This window comes from Gorilla gorilla, chromosome 20 (genome assembly GCF_029281585.2).
Source record: "Gorilla gorilla gorilla isolate KB3781 chromosome 20, NHGRI_mGorGor1-v2.1_pri, whole genome shotgun sequence".
NCBI lineage: Eukaryota > Metazoa > Chordata > Mammalia > Primates > Hominidae > Gorilla > Gorilla gorilla.
This window is the reverse complement of record NC_073244.2, coordinates 25,681,840-25,698,634: the sequence shown is the minus strand read 5'-3', so window position 1 is coordinate 25,698,634 and position 16,795 is coordinate 25,681,840. Positions and strand designations below refer to the sequence as shown.

General features: G+C 49.5%; 1 protein-coding gene across 2 annotated transcripts in view; it reads right to left on the bottom strand.

Annotated features, from left to right (window-relative positions):
• Positions 1-351: 351 nt before the first annotated feature.
• NCAN (neurocan) overlaps positions 352-16,795 on the bottom strand; it is a 40,345-nt gene continuing 23,901 nt past the window's right edge. For both annotated transcript variants that reach the window (XM_019016562.3, XM_019016561.4), the window contains exons 11-15: positions 14,283-14,441; positions 11,936-12,018; positions 7,182-7,326; positions 3,654-3,836; positions 352-2,808 (exon numbers count right to left, since the gene is read on the bottom strand). In XM_019016562.3, coding sequence (XP_018872107.3) covers positions 2,663-2,808; positions 3,654-3,836; positions 7,182-7,326; positions 11,936-12,018; positions 14,283-14,441 — 716 coding nt within the window. In that variant the 3' untranslated portion in view covers positions 352-2,662. The remainder of the gene's footprint in view (positions 2,809-3,653; positions 3,837-7,181; positions 7,327-11,935; positions 12,019-14,282; positions 14,442-16,795) is intronic.

Here is a 16,795-nt window from a genome sequence, read left to right as displayed (position 1 = left end):
CTCGATCTCTTGACCCTGTGATCCGCCTGGTTCAGCCTCCCAAGGTGCTGGGATTACAGGCATGAGCCACTGCACCCGCTCCCTTCTGCAAGAAGACTTTTGCTTTCACTCTTTCCTCTGAGTGGAATGCCTTTCCTTTCTTTCTATCCTCATCTAGTTAATGCGACTTCTTCTTTAGATTCCATTCCCCTCCTCTGGGAAGCCTTCTGTGACTACCCACTAAAGACCAAACCTTCTCTGTTCACCACTATCTCCCCAGCACCCAGTACAGTACATGGATCACAATAGCTGCTCGGGTAAATACTTGCTGAATGAATGAATGAATGAAGGTATCAGGTGGTGACGGGCAGGTTGAACTGTTAAAAAATTTATTAAAATGTCCAAGAAGTACATTAATGTCCACAGTGTCAGATACCACAGACCCACAGAACACTGCAGCTCACAGCAAAACCAGCAGGACCCAAAGCCGTTCACACGCACACACACTCATATGCGTGCCACGCACATGGCACACGCAGACACACACGCACATCCAAAAGAGAAAGATCAAAAGACAAACCGCCCACTTTAGAAAAGACCAGAGCCCCCTCCCACCGTGGAGCCGAGGTGGGGGCAGGGCAAACAGCTGAGGGGCTCAAGGGCAGGGAGCATAAACCAAGACCCCCCAAAAAACACTGCATCCCCAGCCCCCCGCAAACAAAGGAAAATTTTTGTGTGACATAGATGACCAAAGATGTGTTATTATTATTATCTTAAACTAAGAAGAGTTATCAAAGTGAGAAGACAAACCTGTATCCCTGGGTTTTCTGAATAATAACCATAATAAGATAGATGTCTACAGGGAGGAAGATTGAAGACAAGGATAAAGGTTCAGTTTACACTTCTTAAGCATTTCCTAAATGTGTATGAGGGTGCAATTATGTTTCAATCTCCTCTCCAGAGTCCAGAGCAGGATTTGGGTCAGAACCAAGATAGGAGTTGGCTCTGACTTCTGGATTTGGAGTAAGGATTTGGTGATGGAGAGAAAGTGTAAGGAGAGCCAGAGTAAGGATTTGGTCCAGAAAACAGGACCAAATCCTTATTCCAAATCCTTACTCCTGTCGTGGTTGTGACTTCAAGCCAGTACCTTTCCTTTATATCTGAGCCTCAGTTTCACTGTGTGTAAAATGGGAAAGTAACAGTTTCTAAATCAATGGGCTATTGAGAAGATTCAAGGAGATTGTATGTAAGTCCTTAGCATGGTGTCTACTTCTTAGTTGTCAATGGTCCTTATTACTTCCCAGAAGGGATTCAGGCTCAGTTAACACATTTCTTTCTTTACTGAACCCCTAGGTGGACCATTCATTTGCTTATTTTTCTTTCCTGAAGAGGGCCATTCTCCACGGTGTTTTTTTAACCCTGATCCACAGATTTTACCCAGACTGCTGAAAGTGAGTAACATACACGGAGGAAAAGCTGTGGATCTTTCCTGCCAGAGATGAGGGAACTGGATCCTGGCCCCTGGTGTGGAGAGACCTTTTACAGGTTGCACATTTGGGGGAGGAAGGCAAGGTGAGTTCTTTCCCACTTAAAAAATTAAAATCTACAAGAGAAAAATGTGTGTGTGTGTGTTTCAGTTTTAACACTGAGCATCTCTCTACAATATGACTGCAGGTAGGTGTCACTACTTCAAGTTTTAAGTGTTTCTAGACCACCAGGCAATGGCCAGGGACAAGGGTGGGGTGGGGCAGGAGTGGGACCCAGGGCAGGGGCACTACCAATGTCTGCTTAAGGACTGGGTATGGGCACTGGGCTAGAAAACTTGGCAGCACCTCCTTGGTCCAGGAAGGAGGTTCTTTGTCTCCCTGAGAGATGGAGGGGGAAGAAATCTGGGCTCATCTAGCCCTAAATATCCTCTCGTCTATTTGTGTGAAAGAGATTCATCACACATGCAGAACCACCAAATCTCAGCGCTGGACTAGACCTGGAAGGGTTAGCAATACACTCTCCCTCCATCACCTACATATTGCTTTGATCATTCTCACTCCTAACTCTGAAGGCATGGAGGGAGGTTGTCCTAAAAACATCCCTAAAATGCAGTATGTGGGATCTCCACACTGTGTGTTTATCCACCAAGACCAAAGACAGAACTTGGGCTGAAGTCCAGGGTAAAGGGAGAGCTGTTGTCAAGTTCAAAAACAGTGTGCTTCTGTGTAGCCTTCTATTCCCAAAGCTAATGACCCTATGTCCAGGCTTCTTCCTGGATTTAGGAATTCAGCCAACATTGACTAAGTCTGAATTTCTGGTGTGAAAAGCAATTCCTTCATGTGAATGCAAACATACACTCATGCACCCTCATCAAGGCCTGCTTCAATCAGCCTGGCAAACAAGAGACAGACCAATGAGCTTTGCTACTTGTGCTTCCCTCAGCTGGGACACACTCCCAGAGTTCAGCCAGACGAGAATGAACTTTTCAGACACCTGGCTCCACCTGCCAAGAGGATCTTGTGTATGTAAAAAAAGGGAAAAGAGGAGCTTTGTACAAAGGATTATGTGTGTGGGGGATGTGGTTTGGGGTTCAGGGACTTCTGGACTCTCTTGTTTCTCTCTGGGTTCTGTCTCCCCAGGCGAAGGCTCCAGAGGAGGCATGGGAAAGGTGTTGTGCTTTCTTCTTTCTGGTTCTTCAGCAGAAATTCCCTTCGTCCTTCTCCCAGTCCTCCGTTGGGTGTTTCTTGTGTTTTCTGCGCTCCTTGCGGGATTTGTGGTGGTGATGCTGGTGGTGGTGTTGGTGGTGGTGGTGGTGTCGCCGCATCCGATGTGAACGTCTGGCTGCAGGGAAGTGAGGGAGGACAGGGAAGGGACAAAAGGTGGTGAGAGGCAGGTGGCCTGATGCAGTGGGTGTCCTTGGGAGAGAAAGTAGAGGAAAGAGGCCAGACACAAGGGCTCATCCCTGTCATCCCAGCACTTTGGGAGGCCAAAGTGGGAGGATCTCTTGAAGCCAGGAGTTTGAGACCAGCTTGGGCACCATAGCGAGAACGTATCTCTACAAAAATAAAAAAATTAGCCAGGCGTGGCGGCACATGCTTGTAGTCCCAGCTATTTGGGAGGCTGAGTTTGGAGGATCCCTTGAGACTGGGAGGATGAGGCTATAGTGAGCTGTGATTGAGCCTCGCACTCCAGCCAGGGCAACAGAGTGAGGCTCTGTTTCAAAAAAAACAAAACCAGGCCAGGTGTGGTGGCTCACGCCTGTAAACCCAGCACTTTGGGAGGCTGAGGTGAGCTGATCACATGAACTCAGGAGTTCGAGATCAGCCTGGCCAACATAGTGAAACCCTGTCTCTACTAAAAATACAAAAATTAGCCGGGCATGGCAGTGGAACCTGTGATCCCAGCTACTCAGGAGGCTGAGACACAGTGAGCCAAGATTGTGCCACTGCACTCCAGCCTGGGCAACAGAGCACAACTCCATCTCTCTCTCACACACATACACACACACACACACACACACACAAATGAAGGAAACATCAGACAGGCTGGTAAGTTCTCACTTATCTGCAAGGCTGTATTATCAGGCAGACATTAAGCCAGATCAATGTGTGGAGAAATAGGATGTCTTACTTGGAAACTAGAAATACCAAAAACCTATGTTGAGATCTCTGGGAGAAGCTACTTACGTTTGGTGCAGACAATTTGGGGCCTGTCCCACTTGCCATTGCTCCGGCATCGAATGGTGGCCACATGGTGCTGGGCAAATCCTTCATTGCACTGGTACCTTACAGTGGCATGGACATTGTACTTGGCCTTGCGGGCACCGATGAGTGAGGCATTCTCCACTGCCGGAGGGGGACCACAGAGCACTGGGACAGAGGAATCTCTAGTGAGAGAGGTGCTCACATCTGGGGCTGAACTAGTTGTTGTTGTTGTTGTTGTTTGAGACAGAGTTTCGCTCTGTCACCCAGACTGGAGTGCAGTGGCGCGCTCTTGCCTCACTGCAACCTCCGCCTCTCTGGTTCAAGCGATTCTCCTGCCTCAGCCTCCCAAGTAGCTGGGATTACAGGCACCTGCCTGTAATCTACACCTGGCTAATTTTTGTATTTTTTTGTTCTTTTTTTGAGACAGAGTCTCACTCTGTCTCCCAGACTGGAGTGCAGTGGCGTGATCTCGGCTCACTGCAACCCCTGCCTCCCAGACTCAAGTGATTCTCCTGCCTCAACCTCCCGAGGAGCTGGGATTACAGACATGCATCACCATGCCTGGCTAATTTTTGTATTTATAGTAGAGACCGGATTTTGTCATATTGGCCAGGCTGGTCTTGAACTCCTGACCTCAGATAAGCTGCCCACCTTGTCCTCCCAAAGTGCTGGGATTAAAGGCATGAGCCACCGTGCCTGGCTGTTATTGTTGTTTTTAAAAGAGCGTCTTCCTCTGTCGCCCAGGCTGGAGTGCAGTGGCACAATCACAACTCACTGCAGCCTCAACCTCCCAGGCTCAAGGGATCTTCCCACCTTAGCCTCTCAAGTAGCTGAGACTACAGGTGCGCACCACCAAGCCTAGCTAATTTTCAGATTTTTTGTAAAGACGGGGTCCCACTATGTTGCCCGGGCTAGTTTTGAACTCATGGGCTCAAGCGATCCTCCCTCCTCGGCCTCTCAAAGTGCTGGGATGACAGGCATGAGCCACCATGCCTGGCGGCCGTAAACTAGTTTTGAGTTTTATTGGGAATGACACCCCCCTCAGCTCGTCAACAGGTCCCTGCCTCTGCCCAGTTCTGATCTCACAGGGCTGGAAGTGACTGTGTCTGTCTGTCTCTTCTACCCAAATCAGCAGCTCCTTAGGGACAGCAACCTCCCGGACACACCTCACTTTCTAATTCTTACACCAAACATAGGGCACAATGGGAATGAAGGAGACAGACGGCAATAATAATTATCTGAGCAAATAAAGGCTGGGTGCGGCAGCTCAGGCCTGTAATGCTAGCACTTTGGGAGGCTGAGGTGGAAGGATTGCTTCAGTCTGGGAGTTTGAGACCAGCCTGGGCAACATAGAAAGACCCTGTCTCGACAAAAAAATTTTAAAATAAGGGCCGGGTGCGGTGGCTCACACCTGTAATCCCAGCACTTTGGGAGGCCGAGGCAGGCGGATCACAAGGTCAGGAGATCGAGACCATCCTGGCTAACACAATGAAACATCGTCTCTACTAAAAATACAAAAAATTAGCTGGGTGTGGCAGCGTGCGCCTGTAGTCCCAGCTGCTGAGGAGGCCGAGGCAGGAGAATGGTGTGAACCTGGGAGGCGGAGCTTGCAGTGAGCCGAGATCGCCACTGCACTCCAGCCTGGGCGACAGAGCAAGATGCCGTCTCAAAATAAATAAATAAATAAATAAATAAATAAATAAATAAATAAATAAATGAGTCAGGCATGGTGGTGTGCACCCGTAGTCCAGCTACTGGTAAGACTAAGGTAGGAGGATCACTTGAGCCCTGGAGTTCGAGTGATCTGCAGTGAGCCGTGATGCCACTGTACTCCAGCCTGGGCAACATTGCAAGACCCTGTTTCAAAAATAAATAAATAAATACATGAATAAATGGGGGGGAGGATGTGAAAATTGACAAAGAAATGGAAACACAAATAAACCAAAGTATAAAAGAAAGGTGGATGTACAAATGTATACAAATGATTTCTTTCATATATAAAGATCTCTTAAAAATCAGTAAGATCAACAAGTCAGTAGAAAACTGGGCAAAAGAGATGAATTGACAGTTCACAGGGAAAGAAATATATGCCAACAGGCTGTCAACATATAAACAGTTGGTTAGGCCAGACACGGTGGCTCACACCTGTAACCCCAGAACTTTGGGAGGCTGAGGCAGGCAGACTACTTAAGGTCAGAAGTTTGAGACCAGTCTGGTCAACATGGTGAAACCCCGTCTCCACTAAAAATACAAAAAAAAAAAAAAAAAATTAGCCAGGTGTGATGTGTGCCTGTAATCCCAGCTACTCGGGAGTCTGAGGCAGGAGAATCGCTTGAACCTCAGAGGCGGAGGTTGCAGTGAGCCGAGACCGCAATACTGCACTCCAGCTTGGATGACAGAGTGAGACTCCATCTCAAACAAACAAAAAACAACTGGTTATTCTCATCCTTAAAGGCATGCAAACTAAGATAACAATGAGATACTATTTTTTCCCACTTAGATGAACAAAGAACAAAAGTTCAAGAATGTGCAGAGTTGGCAAGGGTGGGAGGAAACCAGCACTCTCATACGCTGATGGAAGGTGAGAACTGGCTGCGCTGACATTTACCAACTTAAAAAGATGAAGGCGAGGGGCAGTGGCTCATGCTTGTAATCCCTGCCCTTTGGGAGGCCGAGGTGGGTGGATCACCTGAGGTCAGGAGTTCGAGACCAGCCTGGCCAACATGGTGAAACCCCGTCTCTACTAATAATATAAAAACCAGCTGGGCGTGGTGGCATACGCCTGTAATCCCAGCTACTCGGGAGGCTGAGGCAGGAGAATCACTTGAACATGGGAGGCAGAGGTTGAAGTGAGCCAAGATCATGCCATTGCACTCCAGCCTGGGCAACAAGAGTGAAACTGTCTCCAAAAACATAAATAAGTAAAAACAAAATAAGAATAAATTAAAAAAATAAAATATAATCCCACCCACCTTGGCCTCCCAAAGTGTTGGGATTACAGGCGTGAGCCACCCCAAGCGGCCTATTTCCAGAACTTTTTCATCACGACACACCAAAATTCTATACCCATTAAGCACTAGTGACTCCCCCTTCTCCCAAACCCTAGCCCCTGGCAAACACTAATCTACCTCTTGTCTCTAAATTTGCGTACTCTGAATGCTTCATGAAAAAGAAAAAATGAATCAAGGCTGGGCACAATGGCTTATGCATATAATCCCAGCACTTCGAGAGGCTGAGACGGGCGGGCAGATCGCTTGAGCTCAGGAGTTCGGGACCAGCCTGGGCAACATGGCAAGACCCCATCTCTACAAAAAATACGAAAATTAGCTGGGCATGTTGGTGCATGCCTATAGTCCCACCTACTCGGGAGGCTGAGGCAGGAGGATTGCTTGAGCCCAGGAGGTGGAGGCCGTGATGAGCCATGATTATGCCACTGCACTCCAGCCTGGGCAACAGAGAACCAGTGAGCAAAAGTGACAGAGAGGAAAAGAAGCAGGGGGCACAGCATACCTGTGCCCTTCTTGCAGACATAGGGTAGGTTGTAGTTGCAGGGGACATCGTTCCAGCGCCCGCTTTCATGTGCCACCATCACCACACAGTCCTCGCCACCCGCGAAGAAATTGTCCGGCTGGTTCTCTCGCCAGTTCTCAAATTGCTGCAGGAATAGAGGGCAGGGAGTTGTTCAGGGGACCTCTGTTCCAGCCCAGGTTCTGGCAATTCCTGCTGTGGGACTCCCCTGGCCAGACCCCTCAAACTCACAGGGATTCAGTGTTCCCATCTCTACAATGGCCACTGTCCTGCCCATCCTGACAGGGGCCACCACTGTAATCCAATACACCATTCCTCTGGTTTGGAGGCTGCAACATTCCCCTCCCTGGTCCTCCTGCCTCCCTGGGTGCCCGGCCGCACCCAGTTCACTTTCAACATGAATCAGTGTTAGATAAATGGTGGGACAAGGCCAGGCCTGGTGGCTCATGCCTGTAATCCCAGCACTTTGGGAGGCCGAGGTGGGCGGATCACCTGAGGTCAGGAGTTCGAGACCAGCCTGGTCAATATGGTGAAACCCCATCACCACTAAAAATACAAAAAATTAGCCAGGCGTGGTAGTGGGCGCCTGTAATCCCAGCAGGAGAATTGCTTGAACCCGGGAGGCAGAGGTTGCAGTGAGCTGAGATTGCGCTATTGTACTCCAGCCTGGGTGACAAGACCGAGACTCTGCCTCAAAAAAGAAAAAAAAAGGGAAAAGAAAAAGAAAAAAAGATACATGGTGGGACAAATGGTGATCTCAGCCCGAAGTCCAGGAGGACTTCCCTGAGGAGGCAATGTGAGAGTTAAACAATCAAAGATAGTAAGGATTCAAGGCCGGGCTCAGTGGCTCATGCCTGTAATCCCAGCACTTTGAGAGGGCAAGGAGGGCAGATCACTTGAGGTCAGGAGTTTGGGACCACCTTGGACAACAAGGTGAAACCCTGTCTCTCATAAAAATACAAAAATTAGCCGGGCATGATGGTGCGCGCCTGTAGTCCCAAGATACTCGGAATGCTGAAGCAGGAGAATCGCTTGAGCCTGGGAGGCAGAGGTTGCAGTGAGCTGGGTTGCACCACTGAACTCCAGCCTGGGTGATGGAGTGAGATTCTATCTCAAAAAAAAAAAAAAAAAAAGATAGTAAGGGTTCAGACAGGGAACAGCATTCCTAGCAAAGGGAACCACCAGTGTGAAGGCTCAGAGGCAGGACTGAACTTGTTCTGCTTGAGGAACAGACAAAGCCCAGTGGGGCTGGAGCTGCGTGATGGGGCTGGGGTGTGCTCAGAGAGTAGAGAGGGACCAGACCTTGCATCAGAGGAAAGGAAGTGAATTTTTAAAAACTGTTGCAAAATATATATAGCGCAAAATATATATAGCACATAATTCCTAATTTTAACCATTTTTGTTTCGTTTTGTTTTGTTTGAGACAGAGCCCAGGCTGGAGTGTAGTGGTGCAATCTCACTCACTGCTACCTCCGCCTCCCAGGTCCTGGTTCAAGCAATTCTCCTACCCCAGCCTCCTGAGTAGCTGGGATTACAGGCATGGGCCACCATGCCCAGCTAATTTTTGTATTTTTAGTAGAGATGGGATTTCACCATGTTGGCCAGGCTGGTCTTGAACTCCTGACCTCACGATCCACCCACCTTGGCCTCCCAAAGTGCTGGGATTACAGGCGTGAGCCACCGCACCTGGCCAATTTTAACAATTTTTACGTGTGCAGTTTATTTTTATTTTTATTTTGTTGAGACAGAGTCTCTATTATCCAGGCTGGATTGCAGTGGTGCTACCTTGGCTCGCTGCAACCTCCGCCTCCCGGGTTCAAGAGGCGGTATGCAGTTTAATGCACTAATTATATTCACAATGTTGCATAACCATCACTGTTATTTCCAGAACTTTTTCTTTTTTCTTTTTTCTTTTTTTTTGAGATGGAGTCTCTCTCTGTCGCCCAGGCTGGAGTGCAGTGGCGTGATCTTGGTTCACTGCAACCTCCGCCTCCCAGGTTCAAGCGATTCTCCTGCCCCAACCTCCTGAGTAGCTGGGATTACACGTGCACGCCACCACGCCTGGCTAATTTTTGTATTTTTAGTAGACACAGGGTTTTACCATATTGGTTAGGCTGGTCTTGAACTCCTGACCTTGTGATCCATCCACCTTGGCCTCCCAAAGTGTTGGGATTACAGGCCTGAGCCACCCCGCACAGTCTATTTCCAGAACTTTTTCATCATGACACACCAAAATTCTGTACTCATTGAGCACTAGTGACTCCCCCTTCTCCGGACCCCAGCCCCTGGCAAACACTAATCTACTTCCTGTCTCTAAATTTGAATGCTTCATGAAAAAAAAAATCATACAACAGCTGGCCTTCTATGCCTGGCTCATTCCACATTTTGTTTATTATTTTATTTTTGAGCCGGAGTCTCGCTCTGTCTCAATTTTTGAATTTTTTGTAGAGATGGGGTTTCGCCATGTTGCCCAGGCTGGTCTCAAACTCCACGACTCAAGCGATCCACCCACCTTGGCCTCCAAAAGTGCTGGGATTACAGGCATGAACCACCGCACCTGGCCAACTTCTCCTTTATGGCCGAACAATATTCCATTGCATGGATGGACCACATTTTGTCTCTTCCTTCATCTGTTGATGGGTATTTTGGTTGTTCCCACCTTGGCTATTGTGAATAGTGGGGCTGTGAACATTCATGTACAAGTTTTTGTTTGTTTGTTTGTTTGTTTTTTGAGACAGAGTCTCCTTCTGTCACCCAGGCTGGAGTGCAGTGACGCGATCTCAGCTCACTGCAACCTACGCCTCCCAGGTTCAAGTGATTCTCCTGCCTCAGCCTCGCAAGTAGCTGGGACTACAGGCATGTGCCATCACACCCAGCTATTTTTGTATTTTTAGTAGAGACAGGGTTTCACCATGTTGGCCAGGCTGGTCTCGAACTCCTGACCTCAGGTGATCCGCTCACCTCGGCCTCCCAAAGTGCTGGGATTACAGGCGTGAGTCACCCACCATGCCTGGCCTGTTTTGTTTTGTTTTGTTTGAGACAGGGTCTTGCTCTGTCACCCAGGCTGGAGTGCAGTGGTGCAATCATAGCTCACTGGAGCCTCAACCTCCTGGGCTCCAGCGATCCTCCTACTTTGGCCTCCCCAAAGTGCTGGGATTACAGGTGTGAGCCACCACACCCAGCCTCTTTTTCTTCCTTAGTACAATTTTTTGTTTGTTTGTGTTGTTTTGGAGATGGAGTCCTGCTCTGTTGCCCAGGCTGGAGTGCAATGGTGTGATCTTGGCTCACTGCAACCTCTGCCTCCCAGGTTCAAGTGATTCTCCTGCCTCCTTCTCCCAAGTAGCTGGGATTACAGGTACATGCCACCACACCCAGCTAATTTTTGTATTTTTAGTAGAGATGGGGTTTCACCACGTTGGCCAGGCTGTTCTGGAACTCCTGACCTCAAGTGATCTGCCTGCCTCGGCCTTCCGAAGTGCTGGGATCACAGGCATCAGCCACTGTGCCTGGCCTCTTTGTATAAATTTAAAAGGTACAAGTGCAATTTTATTATATGCATATGCACATAATAAAATATATATCGTCTAGTGGCAAAGTCTTGGCTTTTAGTGTATCCATGACCCGAATAATGTACATTTTTGTACCACTTTGAATCTCTGTTTTCAATTCTTCTGGGTATGTATGTAGTAGTAGAATCGCTGGGTCATGTGGTAACTCTATGTTTAACTTTTTATTTTTATTTTTATATTTTTAGAGACGGGGGTCTCACTGTGTTGCCCAGGCTGGATTCCAATTCCTAGGCTTAAGTGATCCTCCCGCCTCAGCTTCCCGATAGCTGAGACTACAGGCTCATACCACTGTGCCCAGCTTCTATGTTTAACCGTGTGAGGAACCGCCAGATTTTTCCACAGCGGGAGAAGGGGAATTTTTATCTTGAGAACAATGGAGAGTCTGGGAGGGCTTGAAGCAGGGAGGATGTTTTTAGAGACAGGGTCTCGCTCTGTCACCCAGGCTGGAGTGCAGTGACATGATCACAGGTCACTGCAGCCTTGAACTCCTGGGCTCAAGTGATCCTCCTCACTCAGTCTCCCAAGGTGCTGGGATTACAAGCATGGACCACCAGCCTGGCATATACATATATATATATACATTTTTTTTTTTTTGAGACAGGATCTCGTTCTATCATCACCCAGGCTGAAGTGCAGTGGAGTGATCTCGGCTCACTGCAACCTCCGCCTCACAGGTTCAAGCGATTCTCACGCCTCAGCCTCCTGAGTAGCTGGGATTAGAGGCGTGGGCCACCACACCCAGCTAATTTTTATATTTTTAGTAGAGACGGGGTTTCACCATGTTGGCCAGGCTAGTCTCAAGTGCCCACCTTGGCCTCCCAAAGTGCTGGGATTACAGGCATGAGCCATCATGCCCAGGCTAGAAATGAGAATATTTGAGAGACCATGGCTGGGGGACCAGGCAGAGTGAATAGGGGAGGCGTCAGACCCTAGTCTCAGGTTTGTAACCTCTGCAGCTTGGTGGGCGCGGTCTGTTTACTTGGGCTGGGGAAGTCAGGGGAGAAGGTTTAGGCTTCACTTGAAGCTCCTTTGCCAACTCCAGCATCTTGGAGCCACTAGAGACCTCTGACACCCAATTGAGATAACTTTGCACAAAAGGGTAAACTGAGGCCAGATGGCAGGGCTGATGTGGCTCAGCAGCCTAGGCCCGCAGCCCCTGCCACTCACCAGCCCGGTGTTGTCCGTCCACTGGAAATCTCTCTCCACGATCCTGTCGTTCAGGCCGATCCACGTGTTTTCGTGCCCAAAGCCTGCAGGGTCGGGGGTTGTGGGTCTGGGTGTTCACCCATGCCTCTCCCGGCCCAGGGCGCAGGCTGCAGGTGAGGTGGGGTAGGGTGTGGGAGGAAAGAATTCCTCACCTTCCCCAGCCTGGAAGTGGGCTGGGTGGGGGGAAAGATCTAGAAGGTGGAAATGAAGAGGGAAGAAGCGGGTGCAGGGATGGAGGAGGACCCAGAGCCCCTCCCTCAGCCTCTCTGTGGGCTGGGGGCTGGGTGAGGTATGTATGGGAGGAGAAGACCCAGCCCCTTCCCCAGCCTGGAGGTGGGCTGGAGGTTGAGGTGGAGAGGGAAGGAGATAGAAGTGAAGTTTACAGAGGTGAGGGAGTACACAGATGCCCTCCCTAACCTCTGTAAGAGCTGGAGAAGGGAAGGGGGAAGGAAGGGAGAAGGAGAGAGATGAGGGGGAGGAAAAAGGAGGAGGAGTGAAAGGGAGGAGGGGCAGGAGTGGGAAGAAGGATGGGGAGGAGGGAGGAGGAATGGAAGGGAGGATGAGGAGCAGGAGGGGGGGAATGGGAGGAGGAGGGGGAGGAGAAAGGAGGAGAAAGATCAGTGGAAGAAGGAGGGGGAGGAGTGGGAGGGAGGATGGGGAAGAGAAAGGAGGAGGAAGATGAGTGGAAGGAGGAGGCAGAGGAATGGGAGGGAGGAGGGAGAGAAGAGGGAGGAGGAAGGGAAGGAGAAAGGAGGAGAAAGATGAATGGAAGGAGGAGGCAGAGGAATGGGAGGGAGGAGGGAGAGAAGAGGGAGGAGGAAGGGAAGGAGAAAGGAGGAGAAAGATGAATGGAAGGAGGAGGGGAGGAGTTGGAGGGAGGAGGGAGAGGAGTGGGAGGAGAAAAGAGGAGGAGTGGAAGGGAGGAGGAAGAGCAAGCGGGGGAGGAAGGAGAAGGAGGAGGAGTAGAAGGGAGGAGGCCTGGGGAGGAGCAGGAGGGAGGAGGGGACGAATGGGAGGAGGGAGAGGCAGGATGAGGAGGAGAAAGGAGGAAGAAGATGAGTGGAAGGAGGAGGGGGAGGGAAGGGGGAAGAGAGGAGAGAGGAGGAGGAGGAATGGGAGGAGGAGAGGGAGGAGGGGAGGGAGGATGGAGAGGAGAAAGGAGGTGGAAGATGAGTGGAAGGAGGAGGGGGAGGAGAGGAGGGAGAAGGGGAGGAGTAGGAGGGAGGAGGAGAAAGAATGGAAGGAGGAGGGAGAGGAGGGGGAGGGAGGATGGGGAAGAGGGAGGAAGAGGTATAGAAGGAGGAGGGGGAGGAGTGGGAGGGAAGATGGGGAGGTAGGAGGGAAAGGAAGGAGGAGGAGGGTAGGGGGCAGGCATGAACCCCTCTCCCAGCCTCAGTGTAGGCTGGAGGTGCATCCTCACCCCACCCTCCACAAGTGGGGACTCTGGCTACCCTCTTTTAGGGGGGCGAGGCATGGGAAGAACCGGAAGTAGGCCCAGGCTATGCCAGGGTTTGTGGCCAGGAGAAGCAGGAGTAAACCCGGGCACTGTCGCATCTTTGCAGAAATGAGAAGTAGGGGACAGGAGACACCGGTGGGCGCTGGACGGGCAGATAGGTGAGAAGGCGCGAGCCAGTCGCTCAGGAGGGAGAGGCCCAGTGGGATACATCAAGGAAAAAGAAGCAAATCAGGGAAGGAAGAAACGAAGGAGTCACGAGGGATGGGATGGTGGCAAACGGAATAAACAGAATAAATGGATGGATGAGCAGAAGGCAGAGGGATAATGAATAAATCAATAAGTCCCGGATTACATGAATGGAACACTTGTCTCTCTCCTAGGTCTTTGAACACATTACAGATGCTTCTCCCATCACCCTCCATCTCCTGGCCCTGTTTTGTTATCAGCACACATAGGATCCGTTGCATTACAGTATAGACTTATTTACTTAGATATTTACTTGTTTGTCTATATCCTCCCCAAGAAATGGTCACTCCCTGGGGACAGAGCAAAGTCAGCCTTGATTGCTGCTGTGCTGTGTCAATATTCCTGGAATGGTGCCTGGCACATAGCAGGTGCTCAGTAAATATTTGGTGAATGAATGAATGAATGAATGAAGTGAATGTATGAATTAACAAGTGAATTGACAGATTTCATGCATTAAGAAGCAGTCAGGGCTTGCGTTAATGAACACAGCTTTGGAAAGATGACGTCTTGAAAACCAGGGGAGGGATGCGATGCCCTGGCAAAAGGGCTACAAGTGCCACCCCTGCCCACCCTCCAGGCAGGTGGCCCCCTCCCCAGAGCCCCTACTATTAATGAAGCTGTGTTCCTCCGGTGAGTGGACGCTGGTCAGGTGGCCGGAGCGGCGGCGGCAGTCCCTCTCGGCATCTTCCCATGCCCTCCGGTGGGCAAAATAGCGGTAACAGTGGCCCTGGAACTTGTGCCAGCCGCGGTCACAGCCCTCGGTGTCTGGGAGATGGGATAGGAGCGTGAGTGGGGGCTGGCCTTGGCCCAAGGCCTACCAGCCATGAGCACAGCCAGCCCACCAGAGAGAGGGCCCAATCCAAGGCCACTGCGGGGCGAGATCACCCCTCTCCCCATGCCTGGCCCCTCCTCCTGAGGCTCTGCTCTCCCAACCCTTTCACCTCCCATATTGACTTCTTTTTTTTATTTTTTTTTTGGACAGGGTCTCACTCCGTCGCCCAGGCTGGCGTGCAATGGCGCAATCTCGGATCACTGCTACCTCCACCTCCCATACTCAAGCAATCCTCCCACCTCAGCCTCCTGAGTAGCTGGGATTACAGGCGTGCGCCACCACGCCCAGCTAATTTTGTATTTTTAGTAGAGATAGGGTTTCACCATGTTGGTCAGGTTGGTCTCAAACTCCTGGCCTCAAGTGATCTGCCCGCCTCAGCCTCCCAAAATGCTGGAATTACAGACGTGAGCTACCACACTGGCCAAATCTTAATGTCTTTTCTTTGTTTCTGGAAGAGATTTAACTGGGAGATCATTCCCTGACACCCCCTCTCATTCCAATGCTGAAGGCTCCTTCTCTGATGTTGGGGCCACACCCTTCGTATGGACATGGGAGCTCAGACATTTCTCCACAGAAGACATACAAATGGCCAACAAGCACATGAAAAGATGCTCATTGTCAATGTCAAAACCACCATGAGATATCACTTCACACCCACTAGGATGGAGATATATACATATATACATTTTTTTTTTTTTGAGATGGAGTCTGGCTCTGTCGCCCAGGCTGGAGTGTAACGGTGCGATCTTGGCTCACTGTAGCCACCACCTCCCAGGTTCAAGCAGTTCTCCTGCCTCAGCCTCCCAAGTACCTGGGATTACAGGCACGTGTCGCCATGCCTGCTAATTTTTGTATTTTTAGTAGAGACGGGGTTTCTCCATGTTGGCCAGGATGGTCTTGATCTCCTGACATGATCAGCCCACCTTGGCCTCCCAAAGTGCTGGGATTACATATAATTTTTTTTTTTAAAGGAAAAGTAGGCTGAGGATGGTGGTTCATGCCTGTAATCCCAGTATTTTGGGAGGTCGAGGCTGGTGGATCACTTGAGGCCAGGAGTTCAAGACCAGCCTGGCCCCATCTCTACTAAACTTCAAAAAAAAAAAAAAATTGAGTCACGTGTGGTGGTAGGTGCCTATAGTCCCAGATACTGGGGAGATTGAGGCACAAGAATCACTTGAACCGGGAGGTGGAGGTTGTAGTGAGCCAAGATCACACCACTGCACTCCAGCCTAGGTGACAGAGTGAGACCCTGTCTCAAAAAATAAAAATAAAAAGAAATTAAAAAAATAAAAATTAGCCAGGCATGGTGGCACAAACCTGTAGTTCCAGCTACTGGGTAGGCTGAAGCAAGAGAATCGCTTGAGCCTGGGAGTTCAAGGTGACAGTGAACTATGATTGTACCACTGTACTTTCCAGCCTGGGCACAGAGTGAGAACCCGTCTCAAAAAAAAAAAAAAAAAGGCCAAGCACAGTGGCTCATGTCTATAATTCCAGCACTTTGGGAGGCTGAGGCAGGAGATCACATGAACCCAGGAGTTTGAGAGCAGCCTGGGCAACATGGCAAAACCCCATCTCTACAAAAAAAAAAAAAAAAAAATTAAACCTAGAGTTACCATATGACCCAGCAATTCCACTCCTGAGAGTATACACCAAAAAGAGTAGAGGGAAAAAAAAGAATGGCAAATAGTTATTCAAACAAAAGCACGTACAAGAATATATTCACAGCAGCACTATTGACCTTAGCCTCTGGAGGAAACAACCCAAATATCCATCAAACCATGAATGGATAAACAAAATGTGATATAGCCATACAATGGAATACTACTCAGCCATGAAAAGGAATGAAACACTGATTCATATTACAATACAGATGAACCTTGAAAACATGCCAAGTGAAAGAAGCCAGACACAAAAGACACATATTTTGAGATTCCATTCATATGAAATGTCTAGAACAGGCAAATCCACAGAGACAGAAAGCAGATTAGTGGTTGCCAGGGACTGGGGAATGGGAATAGGGAGTGACCACCTAGTGGGCACAGAGTTTCCTTCTGGGGTGTTGAAAAAGTTCTGGAACTAGACAGAGGTGATGGCTGTACAACATTGTGATTGTACAGAATGTCACTGAAATGTGCACTTTAAAATGGTTAATTTGGCTGGGCTCAGTGGCTGTAATCCCAGTAGTTTGGGAGGCTGATGTGGACAGATTGCTTGAGCTCAGGAGTTCAAGACCAGTCTGGGCAACATGGTGAAACCTTGTCTCTACAAAAAATACAAAAATTAGCCA